This window comes from Mobula hypostoma, chromosome 12, assembly GCF_963921235.1.
Source record: "Mobula hypostoma chromosome 12, sMobHyp1.1, whole genome shotgun sequence".
Taxonomy (NCBI): Eukaryota; Metazoa; Chordata; class Chondrichthyes; order Myliobatiformes; family Myliobatidae; genus Mobula; species Mobula hypostoma.
The window spans coordinates 25,535,748-25,562,191 of record NC_086108.1 but is presented as its reverse complement, the minus strand read 5'-3'; the positions used below and the strand labels follow the sequence as shown (position 1 = coordinate 25,562,191).

The 26,444-nt window shown below is 41.1% G+C and overlaps 1 protein-coding gene across 1 annotated transcript in view; it reads left to right on the top strand.

The window, feature by feature from the left end:
• The window catches only part of astn1 (astrotactin 1), a 2,838,691-nt gene that overhangs the window by 845,490 nt on the left and 1,966,757 nt on the right, over positions 1–26,444 (top strand). Inside the window, exon 3 of the mRNA XM_063063753.1 lies at positions 4,201–4,594. Coding sequence (XP_062919823.1) covers positions 4,201–4,594 — 394 coding nt within the window. The remainder of the gene's footprint in view (positions 1–4,200; positions 4,595–26,444) is intronic.

Below are 26,444 nucleotides of genomic sequence, written 5' to 3'. Positions count from 1 at the left end.
TGTGCAGTATACTAAGGACAGCAGAATTTGCTCTGCAGTTGGATGAGGCAACAATGCAAGGCAATGAATCTTTGCTTTTTGGTTATGTTTGTTTCATAAAAGATGGAAACGTGGTATGAGAGTTGTTTCTTGAAAGGGGACTAGAAACGGTTACAAAGGCAGAGTCAGTTTTTTGGGTTGTTGAGAAATTTTTCAAAGAGGAAGACAATACACTCACCAGCATTCTTGCTTGTGAAACAGATGGGTGCACCATCAATTACAGGACACCACTGTGGGATTATTACTTTCTTAGAAAAAGCTGCACCTGACAGATTTACCATATACTGTGTGATTCAGAGACAGCACTTTGTCGCAAAAACTAAAGTGATCAGCTGCACAAATCATTAAATACTGTTATCAAAGTGGTAAGTAAAATTAGGCCCCATGTTCTCAATTCTCAATTATTTTGAGAGCTTTGTAGTGAGAATGACTGACAGTTGCTATTGCAGACAGAAGTCAGAAGGCTCTCAAACAGAAACTGCCTGAGGTGCTTCAATGCACTTTTCAAAACTATGACAAAATTCTTTAAGGACTTGAATACTTCATTCAATAATGAACTCAAGAATTTTAGGCATGACATTGCTCATTTGTCAGAATTATTTGCAAAGATTAATGAACTCTGTCTTCAATTGTGAGGAAATTATGTGAATCTTATCCAAGTCGAATTAGTCATCCCTACACTTCTGTCCAGGTTAACCCTATTTAATTGCAACATTGGTTGTCATGACCTTTTCCAATTTTTGAACCTCTCTAAGTTGGAAGAGAAAGAAAGAATACCAGATGATCTTCAAGTATACTGTGCCCACCTGTGTGAGTGCATAAAGACATTACACAGAAATTTCGGGGTCTTCTCTTGATTCAAATTCCAGATTGGTTAATAAATCCATTCCTGATCATTTGAAATGAGGAATTAACAGGAAGGATGGAAGAAGAACTGATCTCAGTACAAAATTACTTCAAACTGAAGCTGAGGTTCAAAAAATCATATCAAAACTATTGGTTGCACAAAGAAATCTCAGAACACTATCCTGCACTGCGGAAAAAGATCAAAATGATCTTTACTTCCTTTCCAACATCATGTTTAGAGGAGTGCAGTTTCAATGCAGTTGCCCAACTTCTTTCAAAGCAACAAAACAGACTGCAAATTGCTGAACTTGGAGATCTGAGGCTCCTATGTGAAAATCAGCCTGATATCACTGCACCAAGACCATCCATCTCTTAAAAGTTGAAAAAGCAATGAAGTAGTGAATAGTGGAACTACCAATGTGCACTCTGAAATTGTTGATGAAAATTGCTTTCGCTGTAATTAAATCAACAAATAATTTTATTTGCAACTTTCAACAGATTTGAATACTTTTTGCAATTATTTGTCACTGCTTTGAATTTGAAGTTCCTATTTTCTTTCACTGTGCATCATAGATCAAAATTCTTTATAGTTTTTTATGTAATGGCCAGAAAGGGAGAAGGGGTCACTGGGGATATGGTCTGGGGAGCCAAGGGAGCAGTACCGCAAAAAATGATTGGGAACTACTGCCTAAGTCTTTCACCCACCAGTATGGCATGTAGCAGAAAACCCTCCACAGATCTGGATAAGTGTAGTTCCAAGAAAATTTGAGAATCTTGGTACTAACCAATTAAAGCTGCCCACTTGAATTTCACATCATCCACTAACATTCCCTCCATTACCAGTGTACAATTGCTGGAGTGCATACCATCTACCCTAAATCACTGTTACACTGGCTACTCCAACCTCTCACAAACTTGTGAACTCTGCCCAATGACAACAAAAGCAGTAGGCATCATGTTATAGATTCATAGAGGCAGAGGGTCTTTCAGCACAGAAAGAGGCCCTTCGGCCCAACTGGTCTGCAGTATCCAACAAAGTTAAACCCTTTTGGCCATATTTCTCTAAACATTTCTTCCCCATATATCTGTACTAGTTTCTTTTAAATGTCGTTAATGTACCAACCTCAACCACTTCCATTGACTTCAACCACTTCCATTCCTTCAAGTTCTGATTAAATCTGTCCCATGTTATCGTAAACCTATGCCCTCTAGGTCCCAATTTCCCAACTGTGGGAAAGAGATACACTTTCACTGTAATCCCCTCATGATTTATGCACCTCAATAAGATATCCCCCTTGCTATTTTTAGATTTTTTAATTTAAGAAAATATTTAGAGATAAAATACGACAACAGGACCCTCTGGCCCAACAAGTCCATAGCACCAAATTACAGTCATGTGACCAATTAACCTACTAACCCATAGGTTTTTGTAACATGGGAGGAAAATGCAGCACCCAAAGGAAACTTATGCAATCCTAGAGAGAACATTCAACCACCTTACAGACAGCAGTGGAATGAACCTGTGTCACTAGCCCAGCAATAGACTTAAATTCAGTGACCACTTTATTAGGTACATGTGTAGACCTTCTTGTTAATGCAAACATCTAATCAGCCAATCATGTGGCAGCAACTCAATGCATAAAAGCACTCAGATGTGGTCGGGAGGTTCAGTTGCTGTTCAGACCAAACATCTGATTGATGGTGCCAGACAGGGTGGTTTGAGTATCTCAGAAACTGGTGATCTCCTGGGATTTTCACACAGAACAGTCTGTTGAGTTTACAGAGAATGGTGCAATAAACAGTAAACATCCATTGAGTGGCAGTTCTGTGGGTGAAATCGCCTTGTAAATGAGAGAGGTCAGAGGGTCTTTTAAGAGACTCCTGGATTGCTACATGGCATTTAGAAAAATAGAGGGCTATGGGTAACCCGAGGTAATTTCAAAAGTAAGTACATGTTCGGCACAGAATTGTTCGGTTTTCTATGTTTCTATGAGACTGGACAGACTAGTTCAAGCTTACAGGAGGGCAACAATAATTCAAAAACCACACATTACAACAGTGGTGTGCAAAAGAGCATCCCTGAACACACAACACGTCAAACCTTGAAGTGGAGGGGCTACACAGACATACACGCAGTGACCACTTTAGTAGGTACAGGAGGATAAATATTCTCCTACACCACAATGAAAAAGTCCTAGCCTGCACAATTTCTCTATGTAACTCAGTCACTTAGTCTGGGCAACATTATTGGAAATCCCCTCTGTTACGGAGGATTTCAAACTCATATTCCTGAATCAGCAGTCTAGAAGTCTGAATGTTAGTCCTGTTGTTTTAACCAACTTACAAAGGAGGGAAACTGTGTAAACAGATAATTTGGAAACCACCACACTGGTGCTTTACTAACTTAACAATGTAGGGTTCTCTGCAGCTGTCTGGAAGGTTTTTCAATGAGACACTGTACTATGTTTGTCAACATGATGAGGAGAGTCAGCTGGTAAATCCGGTGGGGATAAAAATTGTTGGGAATGGTGAGGGTGGAGCACCAGGTGAGGGATGTGGGACAGGTGGCAGAGGAGTGCCAGGGTGGGGGGATGGCAAGAGAGCAGACACACCCAGCCCTGAGACACCTGGCAAGGTAATTTGATTCCAAGCAATTGGCTTATTGATCATAACAGAATGTTTCTCTGGTGCTTCCTGCTTCCTCCCCTCTCCATTCCCCTACCCCAACTATGCTTCCCCTCTCTCTGCCCCCTTCCCACTCAGTCCACAATAGAGAACCATGATAGAATCAGGTTTATCACCACTCACATGTGTCATGGTTGTTCTTTGTGGCAGCAGTACAGTGCAATACATAAAATTGCTACAGTGCTGTGCAGGATTCAGGCACCCTAGCTATATATATTGTACCTTTTGCACAGACTTACGTAGACTTTTGCACAGTACTGTGGATGAAATATTTATGCCTTAGTGGAACAAGAATTTGAAATTCAAAGTCATAGTAACCAAGTAGAGAAAGATGAGAAGAATTGCTACAGGAAAGTTGAATGAACTGACTGTGGGTGCAATCGTTGAAGAGCTATTGTACTCAAATAGTCATCAAAATACACTCTATCATAAGCTTTTGAATATTTTCTAACTAGACGTATATATCAATAGAGGTCTATTACATATATTTCAGGAGGGGGAAATCTGCTGGATTCATTTAAAAAAGTATGTTTTATTTTCCAAAAAAATGTTGGATTATTACTTCTTTTCTGTTAAGTGAAGTCTCCTTACTTGTTGACATTGTCACATTCTCCTCTCTCTCTTTTCCAGGGGGGGATGATTGCCCTGCTATTGGCAATCCTGTTCCTTGTCTTGGTGCTCTACACGCGGCGTCGGTGGTGCAAACGTCGCCGTGTCCCACAGCCGCAGAAGAGCGCCAGTGCAGAAGCCGCGAACGAAATCCATTACATCCCATCGGTACTGATGGCGGGTCAGAACCGGGAGAGCCTGCGGAACTCCCGGCTGCAGGGGCACAATTCCAGTGGGTCGATCAGCATCCGGGAGACGCCTATCCTGGACGGTTATGAGTATGACATTGATGACCTTCGGCAGCAACTGCAGAGGGAGTGCATGAACGGCGGGGAGGATTTCGGCAGCCAGGTGACACGCACGTTGGATTCACTTCAGGGGTGTGATGAGAAAACGTGCTTGGATCTCACTCCAGGTCTGTACCAATACATCACTTTACTGAAGATAGGGACGTATGAGGTAATGGGTGTTAAATGAGTGAATAGTTCTTGAATGTGTAATTGGTTTATTATTGTCCCATCTACTATGTTACAATGAAAAACTTTGTGTTGCATTCTATTCATATAGATCATTTTAACACATCAGTACGTCAAGGTAGTACAAAGTAAATGCAATAACAGAGTACAGTTACAGAAAAATTGCAGTGCAGGCTGACAATAAGGTACAAGACCATCACAAGGCAGATTATGAGATCAAGAGTCCATGTTATTGTACAAGCGGACTATTCAGTAGTGGGATAAAAGCTGTCCTTGTGCCTGGTGTTGTGTGCTTTCAGGCTTGTACTTGCTTAATCCTTCCCAAGCTTTGTGTTGATTTAAATATGAAAATGTGTATCTTGAAGGCACAGCTGACAAAAAAAATTGCAAATTGTAATAATCTTTGTTCAAATTGTTTGTTTCTCTCTCTATTGCATGACCCCCACCCCCACCACTGCAAGTTCAATAGGTACTCTGAACAGCATCATGCTTGTGGGTGTCATTCAGTGTTGGAGATTCTGCAGGGTCACTGGAAGAGCCACACATATCTGTGGCATAGCAAGTGCAGCCTGGGAAATCTCCATAGGCTCTCTGAACTTGCCACTGCAGAACTGACCTCAGGCTATAAAATTAAAGAGTGTTTGGTGCATTTTAAATGGTTACCTTGTGTTTGCAATGGAGGCCTCCTCCCTTCGGGCCCACTGGGAGAAGTCACTGCAACTCAGCTACCTTGTTTTGTAGCAGACTAAATTTTTATCTCATGTCAGAATCAGGTTTGATATCACCAGGATATGTCATGAAATTTGTTGATTTATAGAAATAAAAAGTAGTGAGACAGTGTTTATGGGTTCAATGTCCATTCAGAAAATGGATGGCAGAGGGGAAGAAGCTGTTCCTGAATCATTGAGTGTGTGCCTTCAGGTTCTTGTACCTCCTTCCTGATGGTAGCAATGAGGACAAGGCATGACCTGGGTGATGGGAGTTCTTAATGATGGGCGCCGCCTTTTTAACACATCGCTCCTTGAAGATGTCCTGGATAATACAGTGGCTAGTGCACATGATGGAGCTGACTAAATTTACCACTCTCTGCAGCTTACTTCAATCCTTTGCAGTAGTCCCCACCCCCCCACCATACCAGATGGTTAGAATGCTCTCCATGGTACATCATGGGGCAGAGATTCAGTTTAATGCACTAAATATGCAAAATAATTTATTCATGTCATTCTCCACTTCTAAAATCCAGATTCATTGGTCAACATATCTCAGCATTTTAATGCAAATTTATTGGGTATAATTGAAAACAAATGTTTACACAATGTCTATAATGGGTCAGAGAAGCAGACACTGCCAGCTTAGATCTTTTGTTGTTACCAGCCACATGAGGAATGGGATAAAGCTTCCACTTTTTACAGATCTAGTTTTGAAATTTTCAGAGTTATTTTGAAGAGAATGCTATTTCAGGGAAGTTCTGCTGGAACTGCAGGAACAACCCAGTGGAACTACAGGACTAATCTGGCAGAACACAGGAGAAAGTAGAATGCACCAACCAAATTTAAATCACCCTCTTTTATCATGATGTGAACAAATGTGTATGTTTATTAAACATCTCAGGCTTTGAGAATATATTTCACACAGTATTTACAATGTGCTACATCAATCAAGTAGCTTTTTGTTGGTTCTTTCTGTAATATTTCAGATGCAGATATCTGACAAAAATATTAACTGTGTTTCTTTATCCATAAATACTGTCTGATCTTGTATGTGTATTCTGGTATTATCAGTTTTTATTTCAAACTTCCAGCAGCTTCTTTTATTTTTTCAGTCTATATCTGGGGCACCATGTTGAATTTCTCTGTTCCTTTATGTGCTTTGACTTCAGTCTACTGTTCTCGTGAGATGTTTCCCAAACTTTCTCAAGTGCTTATCATTCGCTAAATCTCAGTTCTTCTCTTTGATAACTTGTAGATTCATGGAGTTGTTGACATTGTGGAAAGTAGTCTTAGTATACATGGTGATATTAATGTGTTGGTGAAATTGCTGAGAAATAGCATATAGAGTTTAGGCCATAAGATAGAGGAGCAGAATTAGTCTATTTGGACCATCAAGTCTGCTTTGCCATTTCATCCTGACTGATCCATTTCCCTCTCAGCCCCAATCTCCTGTATTCTCCCCGTATCCCTTCATGCCCTGACTCATCAAGAATCTATCAACCTCTGCCTTAAATATACCCGACAATTTGCCCTCCACAGACGACTGTGGTAACAAATTCTACAGATTCACTACTTTAATACCAATGAATGTGAGGTGATTCATTTTGGGAGTAGTAATGAGTTAGGGCATGCACTATGAACAAGAGGGTCCTCATGGGTATCAAGGAACAGAGGTTTGTTTTCCATGCATTGAAGAAAGTTAAGAGGAATTATGAACAAGATATATAAAATTAAGAAATGGGGTGTAGATAGGGTAGATTACAGGAAATTTTCCCTATGTTAGAAGTAGATGAAACCAAAGGTCATACAGTAGATTTAGGGTAAGTGACAAGAAATTTAGAAGAGATCTAAGGGAGCCCTTTTTAATCCAGAAAGTGGTGAGTAACTAAAATACACTCTAGAAAGAATGATGAAGCAAAGTCATGGAGACTATTTAAGAAGCATCGAGGCAAGCATCTAAATCACCAAAGCATAGAAGGGTACAGGGCAAGTGCTAGAAGATGGGATTAATGTGGATAGGTGCCTACTGCTGGAATGGATATGATGGGCTGAAAGGCCTGTATCCATGCTTAATGACTCTATAACTTTAATGCCAAAGCAATCACAGTTTACTAAGGTGCTTAAAGCAAAACTGTACCTTCTGCTTTTTGTGTTTTTAAATGATAAATGTTCATGGTGTTTTCTCTGCATACTTTCCATATCAGGTTTTTTGCAAAGCTTCTCTGAAAATTATTGCTTTAAGCCGTAATTCTGAGATGAGAAAAGACTGCTTTGTTCTGCCAGTCATAGATAGTTATGCTAATTGTTTGTCTTGAAGTTTTGTTTCATTACCATATTTGTTCCAGCAATCTGAACAGATACTCAACTCTGCATTTTTCATTATGATGTTGGACACTTAAGGGACAGCGTGTTACTGTGAGACTTGCATCGGGGTTGTATTCTTTTTGAAATTCTACACTTGCAAACTGGAACCTATTATTGGAAAATGCTTACAAAGTGTAATCCTATTTGAATTCTTCATATTACTTCATTTATTAAGGTATAAAATCCACAAGATACTATGATAATTAAATATTGATTTTGAATGAAATTCAAATATATTAATCCTAACATTTTTGCTTGCTGTGCTTTGACTGCCATACACTTTGATTAGTTCTTTTCCCTCAGTATGTTGCATAAACATCTGCAATCTGAGTCAGTAATTGACAGTGATATGGATTTTTTTAAATTTTTCTCCTTGGTTTAATATGACAATGTTGCATCTTTCTCCAGCATGTGATTCTGTTATGATTCAGTTGTATTTACATACAAATCCTTTGTTAAATTCTAATGTCAGATCATCATCTTCATCATCATTATGTGCCCTGTCGTATGACATCGGTGATCATGGTCTCATGACCATGATTGTTCGTGGTAATTTTTTTCTACAGAAGTGGTTTGCCATTGCCTTCTTCTGGGCAGTGACTATACAAGATGGATGATCCTAGGCATTATCAATACTCTTCAGAGATTGTCTGCCTGGTTTCAGTGGTCGCTTAGACAGGACTCGTGATATGTACCAACTACTCATACTTCCATTCACTACCTGCTTCCGTGGCTTCCCACGAGCCTGATCGGGGGTGAAGGGCTAAGCAGGTGCTACACCTTACCCAAGGGTGATCTGCAGGCTGGCAAAGGGAAGGAGCGCCTTACACCTCCTTTGGTAGAGACTTATCTCCACCCACACCACCCATAGATGCCCACTTTATAAAAACCAGATTTGAGAGGTATAAAAGAAAATATGCATTTCTTTAGCTGCTTATACATTAGCTTCAAGGAGTCTTAAAGAGCTTAAAGGTAATTTAGGACATTGAAGTATAGCAATTGGTTTTCATTGGAAATCAATTTATACTCAACACTGTGATGATATCCAGGTAAGGTGTTAGTTGACAGAAAAATATTGGACAGAATTCTGGAGCGATCAACTCTGCACAAAACAATAATATAACTTTTATTTCATTCATCTGAGAACCTTGTTTTCTTTCATCTAGTTTAAGATTCAGCACCTCCAGTCAACCTGTACTTAATCAAGACCACAGAAAGGGGCTGAGGACAGAATATGGAGTAGGACTCTTTGGCTCAGATGTGAGACTGGCACCAAACTGAACTGCAGCTTGCACGTAAAATCTGTTCTAAAAAGACAGGCTGAAAAGATGGATGAGATGATTAGAAAAGTGAAATTAATTTTTGCTGTTGTTTTGCAGTGCTTACTTGATGGAAAGACCAGATAAGCTAACTTGTCCATGTAACCTTAATGGTTTGGCTCCTTGCAAGCTCTGAGAGAGCTGATTTTTTCAAGCTTCTAAAGTCCTCAAATCTACAGTGACCATCTAGAGGAAAGGCAATTGTAAAAGTTCATCCTCTGTCACGTGTTTAACACATGATGATCATCATATGTGTGTTGTACTCCATTGACAAGGTTGGAAGAGGCTGATGTGGAAAGATTACCCTATTAAGCATTTAATGCATGAAATAGAGGGATAAATTTTCTTCTTCTTTTTATCATTTCGAAGTATTTTTATGATCAAAGTATGTACGCAGTAAAGATTTGTCTTTCCCACAGACAGTCACAAAAAAAAGGACCATGGAACACATTCAAAGAAAAAGCACATCAGCACTCCAGCCCATGCACAAAAAAATTGTGCAAATGGCAACAAAAAAAGAACAAAAACACAGAATATAAGAACATAAAACCAAAGGATGTATTCAGTTCAGCTCATTGTTCAATATCTGCAGGCCATCTCGACTCAAAATTGCCCAAACTATTAACAAAAGTAAAAGCAACCAGAAAAAACTAGAAATGCATGGTAAGTGAATTAGAGTCTACAATCCGCAAACCGCATGGATTAAATCTTCCTCTTGTACTATCCTCTGACAGCATCGAGGAAGAGAGTGATCCTTCCCTCAGGAGCAGCGAGTGAGAGGGAGAGAGAGACTGACATACACAGACATCTACCTGTGGTAGCAGTGAGTAACAGTCTGGTAGATGACACTGAACGCTCACTCGCCTCCACACCCACCTCGATGATTTTAAATCTTCCTCAGCACTCTAATCAATGAGATCAGTGAGAGATGGAGTCAGTCATGGTTCATGCCCTGTCTCCTAGCTTCCTGGCCTCCATACTGTAATGCTTTGCTCACAGCCTCGTGGGACCCTCTCAGAGACAGCAGAGCACCAGATTGACCGGTTGGCCCAAAAACCACCACCAGAATATAGATAACAGGCTTCAGCAGTTGAAGAGCCATAACTGAAATAGAAAGAAGATGTAAAAGAAGTGAAAAGAGTTGCTTCATAACCTGTTCTGAGTCTATCGCCTTTGTTAATGTCTGCTGGCACCATTATTAAAGACCTGGATGTCGGGGTAGAAGGGTGGGTTGGCAAGTTTGCAGACGACACAAAGGTTGGTAGTGTTGTAGATAGTGTAGAGGATTGTCAAAGATTGCAGAGAGACATTGATAGGATGCAGAAGTTTTCTGAGAAGTGGCAGATGGAGTTCAACCCGGAGAAGTGTGAGGTGGTACACTTTGGAAGGACAAACTCCAAGGCAGAGTACAAAGTAAATGGCAGGATACTTGGTAGTGTGGAGGAGCAGAGGGATCTTGGGGTACATGTCCACAGATCCCTGAAAGTTGCCTCACAGGTGGATAGGGTAGTTAAGAAAGCTTATGGGGTGTTAGCTTTCATAAGTCAAGGGATAGAGTTTAAGAGTCGCGATGTAATGATGCAGCTCTATAAAACTCTGGTTAGGCCACACTTGGAGTATTGTGTCCAGTTCTGGTCATCTCACTATATGAAGGATGTGGAAGCATTGGAAAGGGTACAGAGGAGATTTACCAGGATGCTGCCTGGTTTAGAGAGTATGCATTATGATCAGAGATTAAGGGAGCTAGGGCTTTACTCTTTGGAGAGAAGGAGGATGAGAGGAGACATGATAGAGGTGTACAAGATAATAAGAGGAATAGATAGAGTGGATAGCCAGCGCCTCTTCCCCAGGGCACCACTGCTCAATACAAGAGGACATGGCTTTAAGGTAAGGGGTGGGAAGTTCAAGGGGGATATTAGAGGAAGGTTTTTTACTCAGAGAGTGGTTGGTGCGTGGAATGCACTGCCTGAGTCAGTGGTGGAGGCAGATACACTAGTGAAGTTTAAGAGACTACTAGACAGTTATATGGAGGAATCTAAGGTGGGGGCTTATATGGGAGGCAGGGTTTGAGGGTCGGCACAACATTGTGGGCCGAAGGGCCTGTACTGTGCTGTACTATTCTATGTTCTATGTTCAATAACCTCTGTAACAGGAGCTATCGTGCATAGACTGATGGTTGCACTTGACATTTTCATCATGGATGTTAAGTCCTGCCAGGTGATTTTATCTTAAACTTGCCGGCTTCCATTGTTCAGTTTTACCCATTTAATCAGCAATTGCCGTCTGCAGGTATACGGGCCAAAGTATGACTTTCACAGTAGCAAAGTTGAAGCATCCTGTAAATAGATTACTCTCTCCATTGCTATAATCCCACCACAAAGAATACTTCAACCAGATTACCCGAGCCATACTGTACTGTACTGTCAATCAACAGCATTTTCGTCAGGCAATTGTCACTGAGTAACCAAAGATTTATGAATAGACATGTGGTCAATAGGGGGGACTGAAGCAATATTGGGCTTGAGAGTTTTACTTAAATTCATGCCTTGCAAGAAGGATTGCAGGATTGATGAGAGTTACACAGGGTTTCCCATGCTTGTGAAGTTAGTACCAGCTCTCCCCTCCAATACTTCATCATTAACTACCCAAAATCAACTGAAGAACGAGAGAAAGAAGGCTAATCCTTAACTGAATGATTTGGCATGTGTCAGCCATTCCAACAAAAGGACAGAGGGAGCAAATTTCCACACCAGTCGTCCCTTTCCCTCCCAGGATACCGTTGAGATTCCTCTCTCCTTGTTCTGCATTACAGTACCTGCAACCCAGATCAAGCTCCCATCGCTGTCTGTAAGGAGTTTGTATGTCCTTCCCGTGACTGCATGGGCTTCCTCCAGCCGCTCCGGTTTCCTCCCACAGTCCAAAGGTGTACCGGTTCTTAGGTTAATTGGTCATTGCAAACTGACCAGTGATTAGGCTAGGGTTAAATTGGGGGTTGCTGGACGATGCAGATTGAAGAGCTGGAAATGTGTATTCCATGCTGCATCTCAGTAAAAAATAAATAAACTGCACCATGCAATAACACATTCCGTTTTCTAACTACTTGTTGGATAAACATCCTCCTATTCACATTTTTGCACACTATTTCATATTCTTCTTCCACATCTAGGTCTTGCAGCAAGAGTAAACTTGCTTATTTATCAAACCCTTGATCATTTTTAAAACACTATTATTATCAGATGTTTGGGATGAACGACATGCTTACTAGGCATATTAAATGTACTAGCAGAATGGACTGAAGAAATAAGTGTGGAATCTTAAAAGGATTCTGAAGAAAGGGAGACCATTTGACTTGGCATACGCATGCACTATGATCCAAAATCGCCTTATGCCATTTCATATGAAAGTTGGCACTGACCAAATGGTAGCTTCAACATTGCTGATTGATGTAAATGTTAGTCTTGTAACATATAAATTTGCACTGTTTAGCAACACCTGCACCAACATTTCCACATTTCTGTAACAAATGCACCAACATTTCCACGTTCCTACATAGGAAAAGAAGTTGCATGCACAGTTTAAGTTTTAGAATTTGCTCAACGGTTATATAAGAATGGGTGGACTGGACTATTTTCTAGGGCTCTAGCAACAGCCTCAGAAGAGCTTTAGTTTTGACATGAATGAAAATACTGTCCCTATTGTTCATATTTATTTGGCCAAAGGATAAGATACAAGTACACAAGTTGATTCCCGGTCTAGCACTGAGCCATGAAGACCGTATCATCTCAGCAGAGCCAAAAAACGCCGTGTGTTTTAATTTCACCACCAGTGCTCCAGACAGCATGTTAAATGTAAAACATGATCATTCTGGGGCACTGATTTGGAACTCACATCAGGTACTTGAGGAGGGTTTATGATCAAATGTAGCCAGTTGATTCCCAGTATAACATGAAACAAGCTGGAATTAGTCTATATTGCTTCCTTTGTGAGTGAGTTTTCAGTTAAATACCAGTAAAATGTGAATCCATTTCCAGGATAAAGATTATTAATGTGAAAGAGGCAGCTTTATCACACATAAATTAATACCTTTCTTCTTGTAAGCTGACTGAATGCCGATATCCTGATTTCCTTCCGTTAGAGTTGAAAGTGGGTGGGGTTTAGACATTATGTCAGCAGTTTTCTTCTGTCCTAATCTACTCTTTTTTTTTGGAGAGGATTCAAGATTCAGCCCATTGACAATTATTACTGAACTTCACAAGAGGAGCTCACTGAAGCAATTTCCTTAAGTTGGATCTATTCCTTAAGAGAAAATATTTTTCAGGTACTACCCCTGACAGCAATAGACAGTGTTTAAGATAAAATTAGGTTTAACAGTTGTAAGATCCCAGATATGTTGTAAAAGATTGGAAGCCCTATCCTTTAAATGTACAGCCCTGAAAATTCAGATGTGTATCACTTAATAAAATATTACCATTTTTACACTAACTCACAAACTCATTAACACCTTTGTTTGGAAGCTATTTTGAGACTAATTGCTGACCCTCTAGGAGACTATTTTTTTCTCTCCCCATGAGTGCCAGCAGCCACTTTTGGCCACAACAAAGCAGTTTCTAACCCAGAGAAATGATTGAATGTAGCAGCTTGTCTGGCTCATTCAAATGTTCTTCCTGTTGCACTGTATAACAGCCTGTACAAAGCACTTTCTATCACAGATGCCAAGACACTTCATGAAAGCACAATAAGGCAAAATATTCTCAGCAAGCCAGTGATGCAGGATTCAAAAGGATGGAATGAAAACTTGATCTGGAAGGTTGATTGCAGGAAGGAAGATAAAGTAGAGAGATGTGGAAAAGTGCAAACATGCCTTGAAACTAAAAGTGTAGGCACCAAACAAAGTCAGTCGTAGCTAAGAGACCAGAGATGGAAAACTCAATACGGAAATGATTCAAGTTCCAGGACATAGAAGGCTATGTGTTATGCTTTGTAACTCCAAAACATAAGATTAATTGAAACAAAAACAAAGGAGTCTGAAATGTGAGTCTAAGTTTGTGTTTTACTTTAAGCGAGGTGCTTACGTATCATGTGGTAGCATCATGATATATGCAATTCACTTATTTTTACATATAACTGATAATGAATTATTTAAACAAACAAATAATGCTTAATGAAAAATGTATTTACAAGATTAGTCAAATATTACTGAAATATTAAATACACAACCCTCCTTCCTGCTTAGTTACAAACCAACTCAATAGAGAATGCATCTGAACTACATACAGTGTACACAATATGTTACAACTGCTATATAGACATTCACAGCATAATGAAATTTAAATTGTCCCATTCAGGCTTATAGATTTAATCACTGTGGAGGCTTTCCTACTCTTGTGGGATAACATCTTTCCTGACAAGGGGGATCTGCTTGGCAGATGAGACTTGTGGCTATGAAACAATCGTGGGTTCGGGGGCCTCCTCCATTATAATTGTAGAAGTTGACTCTGAGACTGCAGGAAGTGGTATTGACAGCAGTAGCCTCATTTCTTCTCTAACAATTCACTCTGCTCTCCACAACTGGTTGAAGTGATATCAGATGCAATCTCCACCGTGTAGGAGAGTGGTCCACTTCTGTCCTTAATCTTTTCAAGTACCCACTTTTGATCACCTCTGTAGCCCCTCACCAAGACTGCTTGTCCAAGAGTGACATATCGAACGTCCTTGATTCAGGACCCTTCAATTTGGCTCAGCAATTGTCCTGCATACTCCTTCTGAGCTTGGGTTTAAGGAGATGCAAGCATGAAGGCAAGGGATGACGCAGGAACAACATAGCTGGTTGGTTGTTGGTTGTGGAGTGTGCTGCATTGCAATATGGAAGGAAGAAATTGGTGAGCTTCTGATTCAGTGTCAGTGTACTGTGTTATGCTGACACTGCTTACAGTGTGTTCTTTAGAGAGGGAAAAACTTTCCAAAAAGCCATTTTTGTAGTTGGTACAGTGCAGATATAATGTTTTATTTCATTCATTTTTAGGAATGAGTGAAACTGTTCCGCAACAAACTGTGGTCCATTGTCACTGCCTAAGTGTTCTTGAAGATTGAGAATATTCTTCTCAAAACATGAATAGTATGCAATGCTGTGGTGGAGGCTATTGGGAACACTCTGCCCATTTTGTAGCTGTATTCACTACTACCAAGAAGTTTGTGCCCATGAATGTTCTGGCAAAATCCTCTGCCAGGGCAATGAGGGCCATTCCCAGGATTGGAGAAGCTCTGCTTCTGGCATCTTCTGAACATGTTGGCATCCTGAACAGTACATTAGCAAGCTGTTTGACCTGCTGACCTATCTCTGGCCACCATACAAAGGTTCGAACCAACACTTTCATTTTAACTATGCTTAGATGACCAGAATGTAGCTCCTGGTCCATAGCTTTCTGCCAGAGTGGAGGTATAGCTGTTACTCCAAAAAATAATTGCGATAAAGCCCTTAGTGATTGTTTATGTTGAGAAACATGTTGGGCACTTCTTCCATCTCAGTCTGTAGGTAGGTCTCAGTTAAGTCCACTTTGCTGAAATGTTTTCTTCCAGAGTGGTTTGCAAAGATATCCTTTATCCTGGGCAGTGAGTATTGATCTGCTTTCAGTACTGCCTTGATGGTGACCTTAAAATCACCACAGATCCTGACAGACCCTTTCTTCTTGGCTACTGGCACCACAGGCATTGTCCATGGGCTCCACTCAGCCTTGGAAAGAATTCCTTCATCTTCCATGCAACCTAGCTCACTGACTACTCACTGGATGGTATAAGGAACCAAGCTTTGCAAAACTTGGATGTGGCATTTTCATGTAACAGCTGAGCCAGTGTCCAATTTCATTTTAATTAATTTGCCTTTCTGGCATAACTCACATTGGTTGTTCATTGTTAATTTTCACATAGTGAATCTTAAGGCTACTCAGTCCTGTGTCATTCTCCTCAGTGTCAGATTTTCCAGCAACAGCAAGCAGATTAGTGCTCTTTTTGAAACTGCAAATTGACTTTTTATCTTTTTTCTCTTCTCTGTGTAGTTCATTTGTTTTTATCTGTCTGACATGCTCTTTATATGTGTCCTAATTTGCTGCACTTTCTGCAAGTTTTATTTTTTAAATGGCATCGGTGTATGTGAGCCTCAGCCACAATGATAATACAATTTATTTGGCCAGGCCGGTTTCTGTTTAGGAGATGTAATTTTGTTCACGCTCAGTTACATTCCTGTCTGCAACTCAATTGCATCTCTGTCTGCTGTTTCTATTGATACCGCAATTTCAACTGCTCTTTTAAATTTAAATTGTGCTTCAGTTAGGAGCCATTTTTGAATGCTTTCTTGTATGATTCTACAAACCAAATGTTCTTTTAGTGCATCTTTAAACCCATTACCCAATTGACAATTCTCAGACAATCTCTTCAATTCAGCCACGTATGCTGAAATGGACTCCCCCTTCTTTTGATTCCACATATGAAACTGAAACCTAAAACATCCTGCATTCAACAATAGTTTTGGTTCTAAACACTCCTACATTACTTTGATGATATCAGCAAAACTCATTTCTGCTGGTTTGGTTGGAGTAGTCATACTCCTAAGCAAACTGTGTGCCTTTGTAGTTCAAATTTCAAAATTCAAAATAATTTATAAATATTATCAAAGTAAACATATGTCACCATATGCAACTCTGAGATTCATTTTATTGTGGGCATACTCAATAAATCTATATTAAAATGACAACCATATTAGATTCAATGAAAGTCTATATCAACTTGAGTATTCAGCCAGTGTGCAAAAGACAACAAATTGCAAATGGAAAAAGAAGGAAAGAAATAATAATGATAAATAAATAAACAATAAATATCAAGAACATAAGATGAAGCATCCTTGAAAGTGAGTCCATGGGTTATGAGATCATTTCAGTGATGGGGCAAGTAAAGTTATCCCCTTTGGTTCAAAAGCCTGGTAGTTGAGTAGTAATAACTGTTCCTGAAACTGGTGGTTCACTCCAATGCACTCAGCAAAACTGGTACTTGTTCCTCATTGGTTATTCCATTTGCTTTAAAGTACAGCTTAATTTGTTCCGTATACAATATCCCATTATCTGTTGTGTAATGAAACATATCAATCTTTCCACTGTAGCCAGCCATTTCTGTTCTTTTTTAATTATTATTGTCATTTGATACTCACTGCTTATGAATCCATGAATTCTTCTGTTTTCAGCCTTTTTAAAAACTCGATCATGTTTCCCTTCTGAAGAATATGCGCTAAGCTGCTCCTTTAAACGCATACATCTCACTTTTGTAAGTTCAAAGCATAAAATTAATTCAAAGAAAAGCAAAGGAGTCTGAAATGTGAGCTTAACTTTGTGCCTTTACTTTAAGCAAGGAATGCATGTATCATGTGGTGGTGTCATCACCTATGCAATTCATTTATTTTTACATATAACCCATGATGAATTGTTTAAACAAACAAAGAATGCCTAATCAACAACATACTTACAAAACTATTCAAATAATACTGAAATATTAAATACACAACACTATGGACCTATGTGGGTAAATGGGATTAGTGTAGATATGTATGTTTTATGGACATGGTGGGGTAAAAGGTCCTGTTTCTGTACTGTGCAACTCTATGACTATTTATTAGAACTCCTGCCATGTTGTAAACTGAAAGAATTTACAAAAAACAGCAAAGGACAAGACCATGCAGTTTATTTTTTAGAAACTAATAGTTTGGGGGCATCGCAGTTGAACCAACCTTGCCTGACAATAAGCTTCTGCAGGGATTGGAGGAAAGGAAATATAAGCACACATACAATGCATTATTGTGATTTTAATCTATTCACATCCAAGTGATTGTTACGCTTTACTCAGAAAAAACAAAAAATAGTATTTGCAGATCAAAAGAATAAAGAAATGGAGGTTAAGTTTATGTTTGCATTTGACTAGATTGCAAATTACTCTTTTTCATTTGGTTCATAGTGCAGACTTCTGTATTAAGTTAGATCATACACCATTGGTAAATGTCACTGGAGTATTCCACATTCTGTGATATACTGTATCCTTTCCACATTTTGGCAAGTTGAGTGATAGCTTTGCCCAAACCATCCTTACTTTTCTAAACGTAGTGGCTAATATCCATCGAGGAGACACTCTGGATTTGACATTCAACTGAGCTACAATCTAAATTTAAAAATAGTACCAAAGTCAGTGCTGCAGTTTACTAAGGACGCCTCAGCTCAACTGGAAACTGTCAATTGGCATTAACTCAAGCATCGAAGTTTAAAATTCTAAATGTTAGACGAACAGATAGAGCAAATGTCCTGTAGGATTTAGAATTATCCAAAAGAAGTCAGTGAAATCCTGCATATTGACAAAGAAATTAAAGCTAAGATAGATACTGGGAAAAAAGAACAAGCGCTTAAGTGAAGCAAAAATTTCAGTCATACCCTGAAATTACCATTGCACATCCTGATAAGAGTATATGAACACAAGAAAATAGGAGCATGAAGAGACCATCAAGGTCCTCAAGTCTTCTCCACCCTTCAATGTGATCATGGCTGATCAACATTTGGCATTAACTTCACTTCATCCAGTTACCTATTTTCCTGACAAAGGGTCTCGGCCTCAAACATCGACTATACTTCTTCCTATACATGCTGCCTGGCCTGCTGCGTTCCACCAGCATTTTGTGTGTGTTTCACCTATTTTCCTCATGCTTTCAAAACTGTATCTACTTTTTCAAGTATCTCCGATAATCAAGCCAACAGAATTCCAGAAATTCACCACCTTTTGTTAGAATAATTAGGTTTGTGAGCCCAGAAAGATTTTACTGCAGAAAATCCTTTATCTTCTGAATCGGTATCAATTTGAAGTAGGCGATCTGGAGTATCGTCTACAGTTCTAGTCCCCCACTATATGAAGGATATTGAGGCTTTGGAGAGGGTGCGGAAGAGGTTTACCCAGATGCTGCCTGGTTTAGAGGGTATGTGTTATCGTGAAAGGTTGGATAAACTTGATTGCTTTTTTTGGAGTGTTGGAGGCTGAGAGGACATCTGATAGAGGTTTACAGGATTATGAGAGGCATAGGTCAAGTGGGCAGAGATTATTTGTTTCCCAGGGTTGAAGTGTCTTGTTCCTGAGGGTATGCATTGGAGGTGAGAGAGAGTGAGTTCAAGGGGGATGTGAGGGCTAAGTTTTTTTATTCAGAGAGTTGTAGATGCCTGGAGTGTGCTACCTGGTGACAGAGGCAAATAGATTAGAGATTTTTAAGAGATATTTGGTTAGGCACATGGATGCAAGGAAGTTGGAAGGATATGGACATGGTGTAGGTAGGAGGGATTAGTGTTTGGAGCTTTTTGATTTGCTTTTTAGCTTGTTTGACACAACATTGTGGGCCGAATGGCCTGTTTCTGAGCTGTACTCTTCTATGTTCTATGTTCTAAGTGTGATCAATGCAAGTTTTATGATGATATGAAGGTTAATGACTGTCTGGCCTGTTGGAGAAACCCAGGGAGGTTTCCAGAGAATATAGACAGGAAATTTAATAGCAAGGGACACATCAAGTAGAGTCAAAAAGTGTCACAGATTCATACAACCCTTTGGCCCAATTGAATTATACCAACCAAGGTTCCCATCTCAGCAAGTCCTATTTGTCTGTGTTTAACCCATATCCTTCTAAACCTTTCCTATCCATGTACCTGTCCATAACTTTTAACCATTGTTAATATTTTAAAACATATGTATTGTGCAAAAGTCTTAGGCACATATATATAACTAGGGAGCTTAAGACTTTTACACAGTACTGCAGTAATTCTATATATTACACTGTACTGCTGCCGCAAAAAAAAAAAACAAATTTCATGATATATGTGAGTGATGATAAATGTGATTCCTATATGGGTCTCTATTGTGGACTGGGAGTAGGAAGGGGGCAGGGAGAGGGGAATCATCGTTGGGAAAGGGGAGGGAGTGGGAAGCATCAGAGAGACATTCTGTAATGATCAATAAACCAAATGTTCAGAATCAAGTTACCTTGCCTGGTGACTCAGGGCTGGATGTGTCTGCACCCACGACACCCCCACCTCTGACACTCCTTCTCTGCCACCTGTCCCATACCGCTCCTGCGGCACTCTATCTTCCCCATTTCCAGCACCCTTTGTTCCTGCCAGATTTATAAACTCGCTCTCCACATTGACAAATGAAGTACTGTGCAGAAGTCATAGGCTCCCTAGCTGTAAATGTATATATGCCGAAGACATTTTTACACAGAACTGTATGTACATCAAGATAGTATGAAGGGATAAAAAAAAAACAAAATGCAGAATATATTATTGCAGTAACACTTAGGGAGAAAGTACAGTGCAGGTAGGCAATAATGGGCAAGGGTTGAACACTTCAAAATTTGTTCCAGCAGCTCTTTGTCCTTATACATAGAAAAGACCAGGAAAGCACCTCGACACCATAAGCTATGTACTCAGCTTAAATCCTTTAGTTCTTTTAATATTGAAAAATATATTGACCTTTCGCTTACAGGCACCATGTGACTGAACAGCACCTTCCTCTGTGATGTAGAATCCCAAAGATTGTATTAATCAGGGTGTTCTGACACACAGATTACTAGAAGGTAACTTGCAGGTACAGCAGGTAGTGAGAGAGGCAACTGCTCTCTCTCACTACCTTTATTGCAAGATTTCAGGTGAAAAGGTGAGACACCATGCTCTATTTATACAGGTGAAACCATATTTGTAATATTGCCTAGAAGTTTGGTTTCCCTAGTTACAGAAAGGTTTACCTAAGTGAACCTTCGCCAAATTCTCAATATCAAGCTTCATCAAGCTGGGATTTATCTGGACAGATGAAGCTGACTGAGATTTGATGAATCAGAGAAGATCTCATCAAAAGTTCTTAAGCAATGTGACAGCAGAGATGCAGGGTTATCTTTCACCTTGGATTGGATGTCTTGAATCAAGAGTTACAGTCTCAAATTACAATGCTAGTCATTCAACGTAGAGATGAGGAAAACAATTCTCTTCACCTAGAAGGTGGTGAATCTTTGGATTTTTGTACTTGAAAGAATGGTTTGGTCATATTATGCATTCAAGGCAAAGATCAACAGTTTTAAATGAATCAGAAGACACACAAAGGTGACTTTGTAATATAAGATTGTCTCTGTTACATAGAATGGCAGAGAAAGGATGAAGAGCCCACTCCTGTTTCTATTTCTTAAACATGTAATACACACCTTTAGACATCACTTTGCATTCCCAGCATATTCTATGCAAAAGAGAAAGGAGTTTGTAGATGAGGTATCCTAATTTCATCTCATAAACATGCTTGGCTGAGTTATTTCATATAGCATTCAAAGTAACATGAATTAGTACAAGCAGCAGTAGGCCACTGAGTACAGGAGCCTGCTCCACCATTCAATAGATTCTCAGCTGATGTGAACGCTACCTCAAATTCATATTCCCTTCTAACCATAATAACTTCTACTGCTTTGCTGATCACAACTCTATTTACTTCTGTCTTAAATATATTTAAATGCCCGTTCTTTGAAGAAAGGAATCTCAAAGATTCAGGACATGGTGAGAGAATAAAATTCTAACTCACATTTATCTTGATTAGGTATCTCCACTTTTTTAAGGCAAAGAGACACCATTGAGGATGACCCGTTCTGACAAAGGATCTTCAACCTGAAATGTTAACCCTATTTCTCTTCCCGTAGATATGGCCTGACCTGCTGAGTGTATCCAGCATTTCCATTTTTATTTTAAAATTCCTGCATTTTTTTTTTATTTTCAATACGTTATTTTTAAACTGTGAGGCTGAGTTCTAGATCCTTCCCAAGACAAAATATCCCTTCTACATATGCCCTATGAAGTCCACCGAGGATCTTAGATTTTTGAATCAAGTTACTTCTCAGTCTTCAGAACTCCAGCAATACATCTAGTTTGCCCAAACTTTCTTCATGGACGAATTGCCCACAGTAAGCTAATTGGTTACAGTAAATTGTCCTGTGATTAGTCTAATGTTAAATCGAGAGTTGCTGGGCAATGCAGCTCAAAAGGCCAGAAAGATCTATTCCATGCTGTTTTCTCGATAAATAAATACATACTAAATAAAAAGTCCAACTATCAGTCTTGTAATCTGAACTGAGATAGAGTTCAGAAGACTCATTACACAGAAAGAAAACGTATTATCTCATCTCTACCTTAAGTGGTGAACCCTTATTTTTAAATAGTGAACCAGGGGTTCTCCCACAAGAGGAAACATCACCTCAGTTAAACCATCGCTCTATCAGACCAGTGTCTTTTATCTTACCTTTACTCATTAGACAACCCGCCCACACCTTTGGACTTCATTAACATGTTTGCTGTCCATTTCCTCCCACTGTTGCTCCCTAACCGGCTGAATTTCTCCTGCAGCTTGTATTTTTGCTGCATATCCCAACATCTGCAGTCTATTGTGTCTTCAGAATATTGTGCATTAAAGCATTTATTTTATTTATTGAGCTACAGCTCTTCCAGCCCTTTGAACCATGCCGCTCTGCAACCACCGATTAACCCTCACAGGTTAACACATCTGGATAGCAGTAACAGGATCGGTCTGAGTCAGCATGGATTTACGAAGGGGAAATCGTGCTTGACTAATCTTCTGGAATTTCTTGAGGATGTACCCAAGGGAGAGCAAATGGATGTAGTGTACCCGGACTTTCAGAAAGCCTTTGATAAAGTCCCACATAGGAGATTAGTGGGCAAAATTAGGGCACATGGTATTGGGGGCAGAGTACTGACGTGGATTGAAAATTGGCTGGCTGACAGAAAACAAAGAGTAGCGATTAACGGCTCCCTTTTGGAATGGCAGGCGGTAACCAGTTGGGTACTGCAGGGTTCAGTGCTGGGACCGCAGTTGTTTACAATATATATTAATGATTTAGATGAGGGAATTAAAAGTAACATTAGCAAATTTGCCGATGACACAGAGCTGGGTGGCAGTGTGAAATGTGAGGAGGATGTTATGAGAATGCAGGGTGACTTGGACAGGCTGGGTGAGTGGGCAGGTGCATGGCAGATGCAGTTTAATGTGGATAAATATAAGGTTATCCACTTTGGTGGTAAGAACAGGAAGGCAGATTATTATCTAAATGGAGTCAAGTTAGGAAAAGGGGAAGTACAACGAGATCTAGGTGTTCTTGTACATCAGTCACTGAAAGCAAGCATGCAAGTACAGCAGGCAGTGAAGAAAGCTAATGGCATGCTGGCCTTCATGACAAGGGGAATTGAGTATAAGAGCAAAGAGCTTCTTCTGCAGCTGTACAGGGCCCTGGTGAGACCACACCTGGAGTACTGTGTGCAGTTTTGGTCTCCAAATTTGAGGAAGGACATTCTTACTATTGAGGGAGTGCAACGTAGGTTCACAAGGTTAATTCCCAGGATGGCGGGACTGTCATATCTTGAAAGATTGGAGGGACTGGGCTTGTATACTCTGGAATTTAGAAGGGATCTTATTGAAACATATAAGATTACTAAAGGCAAACAACAGGAATTCTGCAGATGCTGGAAATTCAAGCAACACACATCAAAGTTGCTGGTGAACGCAGCAGGCCAAGCAGCATCTGTAGGAAGAGGTGCAGTCGACGTTTCAGGCCGAGACCCTTCGTCAGGACTAACTGAAGGAAGAGTGAGTAAGGGATTTGAAAGTTGGAGGGGGAGGGGGAGATCCAAAATGATAGGAGAAGACAGGAGGGGGAGGGATAGAGCCAAGAGCTGGACAGGTGATAGGCAAAAGGGGATACGAGAGGATCATGGGACAGGAGGTCCGGGAAGAAAGACAAGGGGGGGGGGACCCAGAGGATGGGCAAGAGGTATATTCAGAGGGACAGAGGGAGAAAAAGGAGAGTGAGCGAAAGAATGTGTGCATAAAAATAAATAACGGATGGGGTGTGAGGGGGAGGTGGGGCCTTAGCGGAAGTTAGAGAAGTCGATGTTCATGCCATCAGGTTGGAGGCTACCCAGACGGAATATAAGGTGTTGTTCCTCCAACCTGAGTGTGGCTTCATCTTTACAGTAGAGGAGGCCGTGGATAGACATGTCAGAATGGGAATGAGATGTGGAATTAAAATGCGTGGCTACTGGGAGATCCTGCTTTCTCTGGCAGACAGAGCGTAGATGTTCAGCAAAGCGGTCTCCCAGTCTGCGTCGGGTCTCGCCAATATATAAAAGGCCACATCGGGAGCACCGGACGCAGTATATCACCCCAGTCGACTCACAGGTGAAGTGTTGCCTCACCTGGAAGGACTGTTTGGAGCCCTGAATGGTGGTAAGGGAGGAAGTGTAAGGGCATGTGTAGCACTTGTTCCACTTACACGGATAAGTGTCAGGAGGGAGATCAGTGGGGAGGGATGGGGGAGATGAATGGACAAGGGAGTTGTGTAGGGAGCGATCCCTGCGGAATGCAGAGAGAGGGGACGAGGGAAAGATGTGCTTAGTGGTGGGATCCCGTTGGAGGTGGCGGAAGTTACAGAGAATAATATGTTGGACCCGGAGGCTGGTGGGGTGGTAGGTGAGGACCAGGGGAACCCTATTCCTAGTGGGGTGGTGGGAGGATGGAGTGAGAGCAGATGTACGTGAAATGGGAGAGATGCGTTTAAGAGCAGAGTTGATAGTGGAGGAAGGGAAGCCCCTTTCTTTAAAAAAGGAAGACATCTCCCTCGTCCTAGAATGAAAAGCTTCATCCTGACAGCAGATGCGGCGGAGACGGAGGAATTGCGAGAAGGGGATGGCATTTTTGCAAGAGACAGGGTGAGAAAAGGAATAGTCCTGATAGCTGTGAGAGTCAGTAGGCTTATAGTAGACATCAGTGGATAAGCTGTCTCCAGAGACAGAGACAGAAAGATCTAGAAAGGGGAAGGAGGTGTCGGAAATGGACCAGGTAAACTTGAGGGCAGGGTGAAAGTTAGAGGCAAAGTTAATAAAGTCAACGAGTTCTGCATGCATGCAGGAAGCAGCGCCATTGCAGTCGTCGATGTAGCAAAGGAAAAGTGGGGGACAGATACCAGAATAGGCACGGAACATAGATTGTTCCACAAACCCAACAAAAAGGCAGGCATAGCTGGGACCCATACAGATGCCCATAGCTACACCTTTAGTTTGGAGGAAGTGGGAGGAGCAAAAGGAGAAATTATTAAGAGTAAGGACTAATTCCGCTAGACGGAGCAGAGTGGTAGTAGAGGGGAACTGATTAGGTCTGGAATCCAAAAAGAAGCGTAGATCTTTGAGACCTTCCTGATGGGGGATGGAAGTATATAAGGACTGGACATCCATGGTGTAAAATAAAGCGGTGTGGGCCAGGGAACTTAAAATCATCGAAAAGTTTAAGAGCGTGAGAAGTGTCACGAACATAGGTCGGAAGGGATTGAACAAGGGGTGATAAAACAGTGTCGAGGTATGCAGAAATGAGTTTGGTGGGGCAGGAGCAAGCTGAGACAATAGGTCGGCCAGGACAGGCAGGTTTGTGGATCTTGGGTAGGAGGTAGAAACGGGAAGTGCGAGGTGTGGGAACTATAAGGTTGGTAGCAGTGGATGGGAGATCCCCTGAGCGGATAAAGTCGGTGATGGTGTGGGAGATTATGGCCTGGTGCTCCTTAGTGGGGTCACGATCGAGGGGTAAATAAGAGGAGGTATCCGCGAGTTGTCACTGTGCCTCGGCAAGGTAGAGGTCAGTACGCCAGACTACAACAGCACCCCCCTTATCGGCGGGTTTAATAATGTTAGGATTAGTGCGGAGGGAGTGGAGAGCAGAGCGTTCGGAAGGAGTGAGGTTGGAATGGGGACAAGGTGCGGTGAAGTTGAGACGGTTGATATCCCGTCGGCAGTTAGCAATAAAGAGATCCAGAGCAGGCAGAAGACCAGAGCGTCGTGTCCATGAAGAAGAGGAGGGTTGAAGACGGGAGAAGGGGTCATCGGTGGGGGTGGAAGAGTCCTTGCCGAAGAAGTAGGCTCGGAGACGGAGACGGCGGAAGAAAAGTTCCGCATCATGGCGAACATGGAACTCGCTGAGGCATGGGCGAAGGGGGACAAAGGTGAGGCCCTTACCGAGAACAGAGCGTTCTGCCTCCGACAGTTGAAGGTCGGAGGGGATGGTAAAGACCTGGCACGGATGAGAGCTGGGATCAGAGGGGAGAGGGGGGAGGCTGGGGGTGTCAGTGGAGAGGGGAGGGTTGGGGTGAGAGGAAGATGGAGCCTCTGAGGGCCCAGGAGTTGACGGTGGGATCTGAGGAAGGCGGGGCTGCGGAGTGGTGGTGGGGGAAGGGGAGACGGGAGTCACAACAGCAGCACATAAAGATCTGGCCTGGAGTTCAAGGCTGGCGTCACAGTTGGTGG